The sequence below is a fragment of the Prionailurus viverrinus genome, chromosome A1, assembly GCF_022837055.1.
Source record: "Prionailurus viverrinus isolate Anna chromosome A1, UM_Priviv_1.0, whole genome shotgun sequence".
In the NCBI taxonomy this organism is placed as follows: domain Eukaryota; kingdom Metazoa; phylum Chordata; class Mammalia; order Carnivora; family Felidae; genus Prionailurus; species Prionailurus viverrinus.
Window position 1 is genome coordinate 14,697,353 of NC_062561.1, and position 15,619 is coordinate 14,712,971.

At 42.6% G+C, this 15,619-nt stretch overlaps 1 protein-coding gene across 2 annotated transcripts in view; it reads right to left on the bottom strand.

The window, feature by feature from the left end:
* DCLK1 (doublecortin like kinase 1) overlaps positions 1 to 15,619 on the bottom strand; it is a 352,049-nt gene that overhangs the window by 45,831 nt on the left and 290,599 nt on the right. For both annotated transcript variants that reach the window (XM_047860719.1, XM_047860734.1), the window contains exons 9-11: positions 10,801 to 10,858; positions 10,201 to 10,320; positions 5,776 to 5,922 (exon numbers count right to left, since the gene is read on the bottom strand). In XM_047860719.1, coding sequence (XP_047716675.1) covers positions 5,776 to 5,922; positions 10,201 to 10,320; positions 10,801 to 10,858 — 325 coding nt within the window. The remainder of the gene's footprint in view (positions 1 to 5,775; positions 5,923 to 10,200; positions 10,321 to 10,800; positions 10,859 to 15,619) is intronic.

The window sequence follows — 15,619 nt, forward strand, 5'->3', positions numbered from 1 at the left end:
GGTCATAGGATACACATACTATTGAAGGTTTCAGTTATTTATTACCAAATTAGCTTTCAAAAAGCTTCTATGAAGTCACTCCGCACCAACATGTATGAGATGATTGGTAGTCTAATAACTTTGGCAATGCTATATACTATTATTATTAATCTTTGCTACTCCAATAAGACCATGTCATTTTAAGTGAGATGAGTGGTGTTATTTCAGTCCTTAATCACAAAAGGGACGAGTAGTGCACCAGACAGACCTGGGCCAACCCCGGCAGCACACTACACTTTTAGTTCCTGTCTTCTTCTTCCTTGTGCCATCATAGGTCCTTGGAAAAGGGTCCTCAGCAAATGTGTTAGCAAAATAACTGGCATATGATTGTAAAAATAATGTTTGGGGATGATGTTGTTTTTCTTCTATTTTTCCCTTAATTTTTATCCAAATTCAGAGAGCAGAATTTTTTTTCCTAAACACCTATAAAAAATAATCATTCAGTGTCTGCGTGGACATTTTATTTTTATGTATGTATGTATGTATGTATGTATGTATGTATTTTTGAGGGAGCGGGAGCAAGGCAGGGGCAGAGAGAGAAGGGCAGAGAATCTGAAGCGGGCTGTGCGATGACAGCGGAGAGCCCGATGTAGGGCTCGAACTCAAGAAACTGTGAGATCATGACCTGAGCCAAAGGCAGAGGCATAGCTGACGGAACCGCCCAGGTGCCCCTCTGCTTGGACATTTTCAATGACCACAAGCTACGTATAGTAAAGGCTGTTTAATTTGCAAACTGGTGCAATTGTTAGAATTTTTTTTTCTTATATCAACCTCAAATCTCTCAGCAATTAATGTCTTCTCTTTAGAGTTCAGTGCTCTCAAGTACAGCACAGAAAAGTTTTTCCATCTTCTGTGTCATTTACTTCACCAGAGCCACCACACTCTACTTTCTCCGTCCCTGCTGTGGGCTAAACTCCAGGCCCCTGTCATGCCGTGCTCAGATTCCTCACCAGAGTGGCAAACGGTATAAGCAAGACAGAGGACTCTTGATGTAGCACTCTTTCGGTGAAAGGAGTCTAGGGGCACTTTTTTAAGGAATCATATCACACTGAGGCTCACACTGAAGTTACGGTCAATTAACTGCCTTTCACGTGGCCTGGCCAAGTTTTTCCATTGCTGCTTTTCTGCAATGATCATTAAAACAACTATACCAAGATCACTCAGTCCATTGGGATTTATGTTCCTCTCTTGTCAAATTTCATCTTACTGATTTTGGACCCTCATAATGCCAAAGATACTTTTGGATCTCACTTCTGTCATTTGCCGTAATACATCTTCATTTCACATCACTAATAATGCTGACTGGGTGACAGCTAGTGACAGAGTCCTGAGAGGCCCCTGTCTCCTTTCTTCTGGGTCCCGTGACCATTAATCAACACTTCCGGTTTGAGATCATATGACAGTGGACTGACTACAGAATCTACTCGACTGTACTTTTGTCTATGACTTCTACATGCACTCTATCTGTGGCTTGTGTACCTTGTGTACCTTGTTGCCTTGTGTACCATGGACCTCTTTGGGGATTAAGTTCTGGGATTAAGGCAGAAGGAAATCCATTCATCTCCTGGGCTTGGGGCTGGCTGAACCGGAAATGAATCCAAGCTGGAACACCCCATCTCTTGGTCATACCTGGTCATCCCTTGGAGGGAACAGGGTATCTTCCTGCTATGTACAATCTACAGAGTGACAATGAGAGTCATGTGCTAGGCATGCCATTTTGATGGGCAGCTAGAAACAGGTACAGACACCTGGACAGAAAGTTTCTAAAGGAAAATTTCCGACCAAGAGAAGCAGATTCTCTGAGAAACTGCTTTCTTCCAGAGAGTACTGGGGAGTTTAGAAGGAAAAAGTTTCTTGAATATAAACTTCTGTATTTCAAGAAAATTACAGTTTATTTCTGGAATAAATAAATAGTGATGCGAGTTATATTTTTGCCAGTAAATACTTTAATTTTCCTAAGGAGGTGGCATCTGCATACACATTTTTAAAAGATCCTCCCAGCTCCTTGGAAGAAAGTCAGGCTGCTACTGAGGACTTTTCCTGCCAAGGGTACAAGCCTGCCATCTAGTGGTGACTCCTGCAAACTGGACGCGGTTGATCTCCGTAAGAGCATTTTCACGGTTTTGTGTGTTTTTTAAAAAGCAACAAGTTCCTTTTAGTTATATACTATTATCTCTCTCTCTCTCTCTCTCTCTCTCTCTCTCTCTCTCACACACACACACACACACACACACACACACACACACACACACACACATACTGGTTCTGCACATAAGTGCAGTTGGGGAAACACTGCACTTTGTCTCCTCATTCAGTGACATTTAGACTGAAGCCCATGTGAATCCTCCATGTAATGAATGAGGAATGGCTTGGACCTGTCATGTTGGATCTGTCCTCTAGTCTGGGAAGAAGTGTCACTCATTGACTCATTCTTTCATCTCATCCACCCTCTCATTCCACTGGTCACTCATCAATATGATCATTAAGCTCCAGGCCTGACAAAGAAAAAGAACCATGGAAAATCACTGGCATGATTAACTTGTGACATCAAAAACCAAAGCAAAATGAAACAAAAACCTAGTAACGATACAATCATAAAATTATAGGGTCATTTATATTGGGTCAATTCCCAGTTCTCACCCCAAATGTGGCTGGAAACATCACTGTACATCAAATCATGTTTTCTCATTAAAAGGCTTTGATAAATACTTAGACTTGAATAGATCAAAATAGGTTCTTAAGGCTAAGCTACAACATTTTTATAGAGTTCTGTAAGAATTAAAAATAAAAAATTTTCAAAGTTCTATATGTATAATACCATATAAAGTGAAATCTATAGCTGAGTTAGGAATTTAAGAATAATACTTATAACAATCATTAAACACTTAACTAGCAAAAATCTTGTTAGCAGTCCAACAATTTAGGCTTTTTTGAGGTCCCTTTAATAAAAGAGTAATGCAAAGTGTGTTGTGAGGCCTTTTTATTTATTTGGGAGTAAAAAGATGGATTCAAAGTCTTTACATCAAATTTGTCATAGCGTTTTTCAAAAATGGCCTATAGCTCTACATTTTGCCAGGAGATGCCAAATCCACGCATGGGTAAATAGTAAAATTTTAAAAGCAATGTCAAAAAAGATGGAAGATGATTTTTACAACATACAGTTTATCGTGAAACAGTTTTATTTTTAGGAGTAATTTAATTTTTACTACAAATAAATGGGGAATAAAAATGAAGGAAGCTAATAGTGCCGTATTATCTCTTTATCTTCATAAAATCCCCTTAAAGGAGGCTCAAAGGAGTTAAGAAACTTGTTCAAGGTCATAGGACTAGCCAGTCGAATTCCGAGCAAAGCACTTGGTTTTGAACTTTGGTCCATCTGACTATAAATCCTCAGTATGTGAATGTGCCTCCCATGACGATTCTCTCTTATTTCCACAAAAAGGTCAACAGAATGTGACATTAACAGAAGTCCCAAGTTCAGTTAGTGACGTCATCCTAATTTTGTTAAGCTTATTTTATTCTTCTACCTATTTTATACTATAAATAGATTTATCCCTGCAAAACTCACCAAACTTTACTACTCTCTGAGAGTAAGAAATTCCTCTACTAGAGAAGCAGAATTACTTCTGCTTCTATATTAAATCTAGACTGCAAATGACTCCAATGGCATGTGTGTATTTCATATTCTTACATTGGAAAAGAAAGGAAAAAAGGAGTGAACTTTTTTTCTTTTTGAGTAATTTAGAAAGTAGAACACTAGAATGAGCACAGTACTTTCACAGTGTCCTGTAAATTGTAAGTTTAGAGAAAGAACGCTGCTAAGTAATCATTTATGGCATTTACAGAAATAGATAATGCTCTGGTGAGAAGCAAGTGAACGATGTCACACAAAAGCAAACTGCTGAGGGGGGAAGGGAAACAAAACTTTAATTTTCAATCACGGAATTTTCAGGGTTTAGAGAAGTTTTGAAACAAAGGCTCAGTTGTGAGTCTGTTCCCACGAGACCATCCTACATAATTCAGGACACAGGAATAATGAATGCAGACAAGAGAAAATTGCTGCAGTTTACGGAGGCAACTATGCAGAAGAGAATGTTCAGGCTACTGCAGAGATGTGGAATTTGAGGTGCAATTAAGTCAGAACTCCGTCGATTGACCTCAGCTGCCTTCCTTAGCCAGTAGCTACAAGCTTACAAACATAATTGCAATTAACTAACTGCTTGCATATTTATTTCTTGAATGCCGATTTAGCCTACTTGAATGTCACCTCGATGAAGGCCTGTCTCTCTGTCCCCTGGCACAGAGCAAGCACACAATAAATATCCCTAATTCACAGCTTCACGGGGTCTAGTGGTTAAAAGCTTAGGCTTTGGAGTGGGACAGAGCTAGGTGGAGATCTTAGTTCCTCCACATGTGAGTTATAAATGGCTCTAGGCAGGTCTTTGAACTTCTAGGGACTTAGTTTCCTTACCAGTGAAATGGGACAGTAACAGAACTAACCCACATGGCTGTTGAGAGGATTAAATGAGAGAATGAGTGAAAAGCACAGGGCAAGCACACGGGTGGGTCTCCATTACAGCAGATGTCCCCAGCCTTTTTTGTGCGGTGGGAGTTGGGTGGCTCATCTGCTGCTAGACTTGAATGCTCATTCGGGTCATGGGGCGGAGGGTGGGGTGGGGAGGGAGTGGAGCTTGTTTCAATGAAGATCTGTACCCTGTCACCAGTCACCAGATTCTGATTTGCTAGGGCTACAGGGAGGCTCAGAAATTTGCATTTTTAACAGGCATCTGGGAGTAGTTCAGATGCAGGGAGTCTTTGGACCACCCTCGGAGAAACACTGCTTTATAAAGAGAATCCGCAATTCCCAGATTTCTGAAGAGATGAACAAACTAACAGTAATATATAATACATGACTCTTGGGCCCAAATAATGAAAGTAAAAGAACTAGTATCTTGGGGGGGGGGGGGGGAGAGTAGAAAATGAATAGATTTCATTAAACTCCAGCCTGGAGAGCCAGTAAAGTTTATGGTCCTCCCATATTCACCAGTGACAGCTCCTTGATGCCCAGTCTCTGTCTCCTCAATTCTTTCCAAAACTGTCCCCTTAACAACTGGACTAGGAAAGGAACCTCACTTGCTTGCATAAAGAATTCTCGGCGTTTCCCCCAAAGATGCTGAGTTCATATAAAAGCAAAACAAATGGTCATAAAGGAGGGTCACGACGTCTGTGATTTTAAAAATCAGTCCCCGTTATGATTATTTTTATGCTGAAGGGCTGGTGACTTTAAAACTCATGATTTATTGTCTTAGCTTTTAGATCATATTATCGAAATATAAATTTGGGAGACCAAGGGCTTCCTTTTTTCTTTCCGCAAGTGAAAACATTTAACATCAAAATGCCGTGGATAAATAATGGACATGTAAATGCTCACGATTATCTTGGCTTAGCCCAGGTTATTAACCACAGCCCTAGAGTTTCCGAGTTCTATTCCCCCAACCCTGTCTCAGGTTTTTATTTGCTATTGATTAGTCAAGTACTCCTAATGGTACATTAACCCTTACAGATAAACTTAAAAGGCTAGTTTCTAGCTAGTTACTGAAGTCCAGCTGGAAACTAGCCCTTGAGGTAGTTTCTTCCTTCTAAAAAAGGAAGAAATTAGGAAAGGAAAAAAGAAAGATTGATATTCACTCATGAGTGCTTGGAACTCAAGACCCCTGAGGTTAGAATCCCTCTTACCAGGAGGTTCTCTGGCTTGATGTCCCGGTGGACGATGTTCAGGCTGTGCAGGTATTTGATGGCGCTGGCCAGGTTGTACAGCATCCCACTGGCGTCTCGCTCAGTGTATTTGTTAGTGGAAGTAATGGCATCAAAGAGGTCTCCTCCCTGAGAAGAGAACGGCAGGTGGAGCAGCACATTAACAGATGGTCCAATCGGGCCGCCTGGAGAGGAAACTGACACGCTATCAGGGGCATGAATGATACTTGCAGAGTCTTTGGGCTCCCAGGGCTTTCCCTGCCACTTTCCTCTCAAAGGCTCATGGACTCCATGGTGATTTCTCTCCCCACTGGGAAAGCCAGCGGCATCTCTTCCAGGGCTCAAAGAAGCAGGGCAAGGACTCCCTGCCATCCAGCACGCAGTCGTTACCACAGCCCCAGCCCCGGTGGAGAGGGGGAGCCAGGTCTCCAGGGCAGCAGCCTTGTGACACACACCTGGGTGCCCTGGTGGCACGTGCTACGTGCCTTGTACCAATGGCCAACAGAAGTTCAAAGTCATAATCCTAAACCTCCTCAAATGAGAAACAGGTAATAGTGCAGACCACACCCTTAACAAAATGTTCTGCTGGCTTGTGAAATTCACACACACACACACACACACACACACACACACACACACACACACATTCAATTCCCTTCAATCTCTAGATTTAGCTCTCTTGGAGTGGGTGTACTGTTTTCTTTTTCAATAACGTGCTTCTTTGTAAGGAGCAGAGGAAAGGACCAGAAACTGTCATTTTAAAGATGAGAGAGAAAGAGAGGAGGAGGGAGGGGGATGGAAAAATTTCAAGGAAAGTTTTCTAGGACCATTATTCATCGGAACTTTTGTTTCCCTTGTTCCTTGCTAACTTATTGTTATTTGGAGACACAGGATGATTGTAGGCTCCAATTTTAGTTCTATTTATTTGAAGCCCTTTCAGAAATTTGGGTCTGATTTACTAACAACGTTTGCATCATTCTTGCACACAGTGCACCAAACGGCCGAGCACAGGAGCCAACTGTGTTCATCTGTTGCCTCAGGTGGTAAGGGATTGCACTGTTGTTTTTAAATAGCAAAAATAAAGCACAGCCTGTGCAGGCTGACAATTTTTGAATGTCACCCTCTGGCGTGGCCTCTGCTCCCCTGTACAGCCTTAACTCAGGGGGCTTCTCCCACGGTCCGTTCAGTTCCCAAACTAAACACATACATTTGTGTCAACATGAACACTGTCTCTCAGCCTTCTGTTTCTCTCAAAGGCGAGGCTGCCAGATGTGGGTTTACAGGTTGTCTCCATGCCTCTCCAGGAGGTGGGATTTTCACTGCGGTCTGCACGAACAGCACCCCGATGCAGCCGGATGTGTGCGCGGCTGAGTACGGCAACCCCACAATGACTCCACGGGTGTCCTATTATCCAGGTAGGCTCCGGGCATCCTGTATCCCCCCTTCTTCTGCATCCTCAACAAAGCAGTCAGCCAGTCCTTCCCATAAGGCGTGCCACATGTACAGCCTCCCGGGCCATCCACTGCATCTTCCGGGTGAAGGTTTTTGTTGCACTATCCCTGGGGGCTGTCATGTGGCCTCACAACGTGCCCTCTTGCCAGGACGTTCATACAAAACATCCGGCGAAATGACTGTTGCCTTCCCACGTGCAATGGTGGCATTTTCTTCTCCCTTCAGGAAGTCAGCATTCCTTTCCCCCATGGTTCTCCATGCTCAGTTGCCCTGCTTCATGCCAACCTGTTTCATCTCATCTCCTGCCACTAGCTGGACCAGTCACCTTTATGCTCCAGCCAGGATATTCTTCCCAGATCATTAAAACATGCCCAGATCACCCTGCATTCCAGACCTATCCTTAGAGCCCCCTTCCTAGAGTGTCCCTTTTTTTTTTTTAAAGGAAGAGAGAGAATGCATGCCGAGGGGCAGAGAGAGGCAGAGAGAAAGAATTTTAGGCAGCCTCCACACCCAGCTCAAAGCCCGACTTGGGCTCCATCCCACAACCCTGGGATCATGACCTGAGCTGAAATCAAGAGTCGGATATTTAAGAGACTGAGCCACCCAGGCTCCCCCCTGGAATGTCGCTTCTAGTCTCTTTGTCTTTCTAACTCCTGCTGATCAATGAGGGCCTGGCTGCAGGGTCACCTCCCCGACAAGACCTGCCTTCCTCGGAACACATATACAGTTCCCAAGTGCACACATCTGTAGGCAGAAGTCTAAAGGCCTATTCTTATTAATTATGGAATTTCACTCATAATAACTGTTACTTTACTGTTTTCCAGAATATAAGCCTTGTCTATCCTATAGCTGCAGGCACTCTGGCATACCACCGGACATTTAGGGTTTGAGAGGCATAGCCTTAGCTAGATTTCTCAGGGGGGAAATGTTGTGGAAGCCTTTCAAGTCAAGCCTGGGGTTGGCCTTCACTTCCTGGGATACTTCCAGACCTGGCCTCACAGCAATTCGGGGTCAGCCTAAATTTAAGGGTATGATCTGGTGGTACAATTGAGAAGTCCCGATGCTGGACTATGCAGACACTCTCTGGCCTTGTTAGGCTAGCTTGGTCCCCCAGAGGAAATTCGCAAAAGACTGTTAAGTGAAGTGAGGACCTCCCAGTGGTACTTAGCTATTGTTGCCTGACTAAGCAAATGAGTGACAATCACACTAGGCTTTCCCACAAAATGTGTTCCGAACTCTTAAGCCTTTGCCTCTTTCATTTCTCAGCTTCAAGTTTAAGTTGGCCTTAACTCTGCAAAAATCAGCCAGTAAATGGGGATAATCAATGTTTAACAGCACACAGAAGGGCAAGAAGAATGGTTTAAATTTATTGCTCTAAAAATTAAAGTCATGGGGCGCCTGGGTGGCTCAGTCGGTTGAGCGTCCGACTTTGGCTCAGGTCATGATCTCGCGTTTTGTGAGTTCGAGCCCCGCGTCGGGCTCTGTGCTGACAGCTCAGAGCCTGGAGCCTGCTTCGGATTCTGCGGCTCCCTCTCTCTCTGCCCCTCCCCCGCTTGTGCACTGTCTCTCTCTGTTTCTCAAAAATGAATAAATATAAAAAAAATTTTTTTTTCTTTTTAATTAAAGTCACTGTAAAAATATTACCCTTGGTGCTAGATAAAGTATATTTTATAATATTGGTAATTACCAAACTTTATTTGGCAATAAAGCACCAATATGAAAATCTTCTGAATAACTGAAATCAGCCTTTCTTGGTTGAAAGAACAGTTTACCATTTTTTATCTCCCTCAGCTTCAAATGTGACAATAACCTATAATCACTATAAACAAATAAGTCCCACCTCTCTGAAGGAACAAATCCTAACATGAGGAAGGAAAAAGGAGGCTTCACCTGTAGAGATAAATAGCCACTAAGAAAAAAAAGCCAACAGCTCTAAAGTAAAGCAACTCTGAATAATAGAAGTTTAAAGGCTCTTCGAATGAATATTTTTTCTATATAGTAACAGATTAGTTTATCACATGCTGTCTTTGTCTTAAATCTTTACCCAAGGAAACACCGCCTTCCACAGTATTGATTCCTGCCACCAGCTGGGGTGTGGGATTCCAAACAGGGTTCCTGGAGCCCAAGGCTCTCACTGATGGATGTGCACAGTTGATGCAGAGGGTGGTGTGACTGGTTTACGACATTTTACAAGTGAAGCAGAAATCGGTCACACCTTCAGTTAGAGCAACAAAATAGAAAAGTGAAAACCATCATTCCATGCAAACTAAACATTAAATTTATAAAAACGTTTAGTTACTGAAAATGTTAAAAATGGAAGTAGAGGCAAGAGATGAGTCACCTTTCACGTAGATTCAGCCGTTATTAACATATGGCCATTTCCATATTCTGTGATTAATAAAACACAAATGTAATCTTATGTGACAGACATGGTTGTAACATTTACTGAAAGGCAGCAGAATATTCACATGATTGTTAAGACTGTGCTGTTTCTCTGTTAGGTTGGTGACTAAAAGTTTAAAGCCTTTCTTAAATATAAGAATGCTTGGGACATTTGCATGCCGTTCATGAAAATGTGAACGATTTCCACTAAAATGATAACAACAATGATCGTAATGGTATCTAACACTTTCTGTGTGTTAGCAAGTGCATGACAGAAGCCATCCCTCTTGTTTTCACCATAACACTCCTGGTAGGTGCTATATTATTCTCATTTTACATATGAGGAAACTGAGGTACAGAGAGGTATACCCAAGGTCAGAAAGCTGTTGTAGGTCAAGGCTGAGACTTGAACTCTTGCAGTAAAATTCTAGTATTGATACTCTTCACCATTATGCCAATGCATAGAAATGAGAGACTAAACACTGATGGAAGGGAATAAAGGAGAGAGTGCTATCTATTATATAGAAAAGCATGGTGCCTCGTGTAGGTTTATTCTTTTTCTAAGATACACACCTTTACTAGTTCCATGACAAGATACAGTTCTGTTGGCACATCCATCTCTTCGATCAGAAGAACAATATTGGGATGCTTCACTCTTCTTAAAATAGACACCTCATTCTGGATCATGTGCTCCTGTTCGAGGGAAAAGTTACCTTAATCAATATACACGTCAAAACATATGAAGAGCTAACTCACATGAGTAAAGCTATACTATTTGAGGATCAAAGGAGATATATTTTGGTAGAATATAATGAATATATCTTAGATCCTGATATTCGGATAGCCTACAATCACAAGCTGTTAAAGGTCCTCAGATGATGCTCGTAATTTTGGAACCTATCAGGATGACTCTAACTGCACATAGAAGGATGGAATGAAACTTAAATCACAACGGTAAATGAAGCAAGTAAACAAACAGTGATAAGCGACAGAAATAACATACAGCCATTCCAATTATCCCAAGAATATCTATAAAGTTATATTCCAATAAATACATAACATTCTATTCCACCCAAATGAAACCCCTAGGGTGAACTTATATTTGGGAACTAATCTTTGTGTTTCTACCCCCCCACAACAATGTATTTTCACAATAATAAACCTTATACATACTTTGCCTCGACATTTGCTTTTCTTGATAATTTTCAGAGCATATTCCCTAGCAGTTGACCTGCAAAGAGAAAATATTTGTAAAAAATAAATTGAATCTCAAATCTATTGAGTCATTTTGGTAAGGATTAATTTCTTACCCCATAGATCTTGCATCAAATAGATGTAAATACTTTATAAAAAGAAAACACCTCTTTTTTTCCTTTTTTCAAAGAAATATGTATATCTTAAGGGGCTGACCAAGTGTGCGGACAACCAGCATGATAGCATAGAAACATCTTGAGCTGTTAATGTTACCATATTGTAATCATGTTCCCACCATTATTGCTATTGCCAAGCGTAACTCTTCCTGCTGGGTTGCCCAGCCCTGCCCTGCCCTCTGAAGTGGTGTGGTCAGGACATAAAGCAGACGTGAGTTTCTGCCCTTCTAACCTCTCAGTACACAGCTCACACTCTTTAGACTCTGGTTCAGTGTGCAAGTCTACGAGTTCTGTTGGAGAAAGCACGGATGATGTGTTCAAGGTGTACAGAAAGGGATATGCCCATTATCTGAGCTGCTTGTGACTTCTTGGGCCTTCCGTGGCGGTGTCATATCACAGAAATAAGACAGAGGCGACAACTAGTTCATCTCCCAAAGCCACAAGACGGCATCAAAATCAGGACTCTTGAGGTCTTGAGGACTCTGCTTCACACACAGCCCAGCCAACACTGCCCTCCCCACCATGATGGGTGTGGGAGGGAGGATTTAGTCACCCAGCTACCTTTAAATAGCTTCCTAAGCGGTGTTAGCATTTCTAAGATGCTGTAGTGCCAAAAACGACCGACCGCTCTATTGTCCAAGGACACGACGTATACTTAATAAGCATAAGAAACCACTATTTTACAAGCATTGCCATTTCATTTCTGGTGGGAAACTGAGACAGCTTAGCTCCTTCCCTAGAGATAACAGCCAACTTTAGGGATCCAAATGAAATACAGTGGGAGTGGGGCTGATTAAGAACAAAAGTTTAAAATAGGGCTTTAGAACCTTCAGGATAGAGAATCAAATGAGGATTTCCTACTTATGTGCTTAGAGCTAGAGTGACCTGCCGATAAATGAAAGAGGCCAGATATTAGCAGGGTGTCTCAGGGGCATGACATGGATGGTGTCGTCTGCTAAAACTGCTTCTCCCAGGATACTTCCAGGTCCCTGCCTGGATAAATAGGAAAGTGAAATTACACATATTCAAGGGGACTCCTCACATTATGAAGGGATCACGGGGTCCCTTTAAGTAGCCTCTTCTTAAGAGGCTTCCGAAGGGTTTGTTCACAAATGAGAAAACCCTCAATCAAGAGGAAAACTAAAAGCTGAAGTGCTTCTAGATTCTGCTTTTCACGAATCACTAAAAAAACTATAATAAAACAAATCTGAGCTTCGAATCCATGAGCAATTTCCTATCTGGTTTAAAACGTTTCATTCGATGACAGAGAAATCTGGACTATCAGGCTGACTGCTGTGATAAAAGCCAGTAGTCCCAGGGAGGGCCAGCGAGCTGGAATGGAGGTCACATTTCATTCTGTGCCTCCATAAAGGGGTGGATGACAGGACAGTGTTGGTGAGAAGAGAGGGGGACTTTTTAGTTCTTTCATTCCCTGTGTTTGCCATTTGATCCTCTATTTCCCTGTAATGAGTAAGATTTCAGGATGCAAAGCAAAGGGCTGGTGTAGGACCAGGAAGGCTGAATCCTCTCTACAGCGGGACAAGGAACAGAATCTCCAAGGAGCAAGTGGGTGTATTGGCTCCCAGGACACCAAGCAAATCAAGTTATGTACTGAGCCTAGGGCTGAAAGGAAAATGCGAGCAAGCCTGGGTTGCTGTGGCCCCAGGGCTTAGAAGGAAAAGGGACTTTATGAGTTCAGTACCCAGAACCTTACATAATACGACTCAACACTCAGTTAGATTTACCCACCGAAATTAATACCGCAAGTTTTCTTTCTTGATTCCTTGAGGACAGAACTATAAAGTCATAGTAAAATCCTTAATTATTGGAAGTATATGTTTATAGGAAAGCAGCTGAGTCTGGAAAATTAGCCTGAAAACAGGTGTTAGTACTAAATGTATACCATAAGAATAAAAATTTAACTGCTTGCTTTAAGTTGGTAAATGAAAACACTTGGCAAGAAATAAAACCTTAAATCAAGTATTTGTCTTCCTGCATACCCTAACACAGAGGACCCCTGTGCCCCTGTAATTACGCAGCAAGCGGTTACAGGCATGGTTTTTTGGGGGGTGCCTGGGTGGCTCAGTCGGTTGGGCGTCCGACTTCGGCTCAGGTCATGATCTCACGGTTGATGCGTTCGAGCCCTGCATCAGGCTCTGTGCTGACAGCTCGGTGCCCGGAGCCTGCTTCAGATTCTGTGTCTCCCTCTCTCTCAAAAATAAATAACCATTAAAAATTAAAAAAAAACACACACACGCATGGTTCTTTGGTAGTTACAGAGGTGAGTAAAACTTGGTCCCTGTCCCCAAGGACAGGAGTCTACAGTTTGTTATAGCGAGGACACTAGACACAGGGATTGTTGGTGAAACTATCAGCCATTTGCTTGTTTCTGAAATTACATTCTTGACCTTGCACAGAATCGTGGAGCCCTTGAATGTCACAGCAAAGGTAGCAGCAGCAGCAGCTGGACAGATTTTGTTTGCTTCCTCGTATACAGGAACCGAATTTGTAAGGTCTCTTCCTGTTAGGTTTGACCCAAGGTGAGAAACTGAACTACTAAGAGAGAAATTTCCAAATTTTACAAACTTGAACTAAGTCTAATTTTTAATATTCGTGCTAAAAAACAATGGTTTGGAGAAAGCTGTCCTGTTTAGACTTTGTGACTGTCAACCCAAGGCCAGCCTGCTCCCCCCCACTCTCCCCAAGGCAGCAGAATGCTTAGTGATTGGGTGTCTTGGACTAATGTGCTTTTTGTTGTGGCTCTTATGGGGGATTTGCTAGGTTTTCAGGGTACTAAAAAAGATTACGTGGAAAAGGAAAAACAGCTTCCCAGGCATTCCCACCATAGCATTTGATGAATTTCATGGCTGTCCTTTGATCATGGGTCATGTTCTCAAGCAGAGGGACCGGGGTCTCATCTCTCTCTATAGACCCAGATGTGTCCACTGTAGGCCTGAGTTAGCAGGGGCTCCAAGCATGTTGGGTGAGGTGCAGAGATTCCAGAGCGTGGTGGCATTTAGGACCCCCCAACAAAGAGGGGTTCGTAAACAGCACCCTTTGTTTACCTCATAATCATAATAAAGCCCATCTCAGCCTCCTCCTAATGGGGTAATTGTGGAGAGCCCAGTCTCACATCTCTGGAGTAGAGTTTTATTTTGAATTTGAGCGCGAGCCCCAATGGCTATTGGGTGCCAAGCATCCTTGGGAAGAAAAGAAGGAAGCACACTGCCAGCTAGCTGAAAAATAGCTAAGCTTCTCCATTCTGACTCATCCTCCAAATTGCACTTCAGAAGGAAATACCTTCAAACTACAGTTACAAGGTTTTGGAGGTTCTTGAGAATTCTGAAGACTTTGTAGGTAGATGCAACCCATTATGTGTGACACTGAAGCCTCAGCACGTTCAGATGGGTTCGAGCCCACCTACACTCACTGCTGAAGCCAATGGTTTCATTGTATACTTCCTCAGGTTTATAGGGGAAGTAGGGAGAGAGGGAATCATCAGCAGCTCGAATCTTAATACAATTCTGATGCCTATATTGCTGAAAATGCAAGCAGTGCAGGTAGACAGGAGGGCCAAAACCTATCTGAGACACTGTCACTGGTCATAACTGCACCACATGTACCCTTGGCTTGTATGGTGATTAGTGCATGAAGAGCCAGGAAAGCCAAAGATGAAGGCCACCTCATTGAGAGCCCACTACTCATGCTCTGACTTCTCTATAGTGCTTTTCAGCTTTCTGAGTTTTCTTTGGGGCCTCAAGTGCTCTATGAAACAGCTTCAGAATAGAACACGTCTCAGTTCACCAACTTCCTTTAGCACGTCCTAGGGGCTCCCGAGGCCACTGGAGAAACTGTTGCTGGGGAGGAGAAAGAAATCTAGGCGGGCCTGGCAGTTACTACCAAAGGATATGCTGGCTCGCGACCATGGAACAAAAAGCCTACAGAACACTGTTATTGTATCCATTGTTGTAGGAAAACCTTCCCTGTGACAGCATATTATTAACAGAGGAGGGACATATTTGCTCTTGTTAGTACTCATGCATCCTTCAAAATATGGCAGAATGTACCCGCAAGCAATGTGTGCCATTCACAACGTTCTTAGCTTGCTTTTATTTTCTTGGACCTCTGGAAAATATTGAAAGAATGTTTCGTGATGCCTCCAGGGAGAGAGGGCACATGCCATATGTCCTCATTCAGCAGGAGCAGAATATGAACACTTTTTGGAGCGATCTGGTGTTTAGACTCTGAAGGTTCGTACGAAGAGACCCAAGATGTGAACTCATGCAAAATGAACACAAGCCAAACTAGAGAGGAAGAAATTAATTCTGGATGGAACCCTGATAAATTCCTACTGTGGGAAGACCAGTAATGTTGGACTAAGACGCCATCATGCTCCCTGTGCTAGCTAGAAGACACAGCACATGGCTGCCACACCAGACTCAACAGATGATGAACTCTGGCAGATACCCCACATACGAAGGGCAATCTGCTAAAAATGGGAATTTCTGCTACGGTGGAAAAAACGTTAAAAAATAGTTGAATTGACTATCAGTAAAGGTATAAATGAAATATAAACGTATTTAAACACACCCACACTTCCATCCATTGCCTTAAGAATGGCT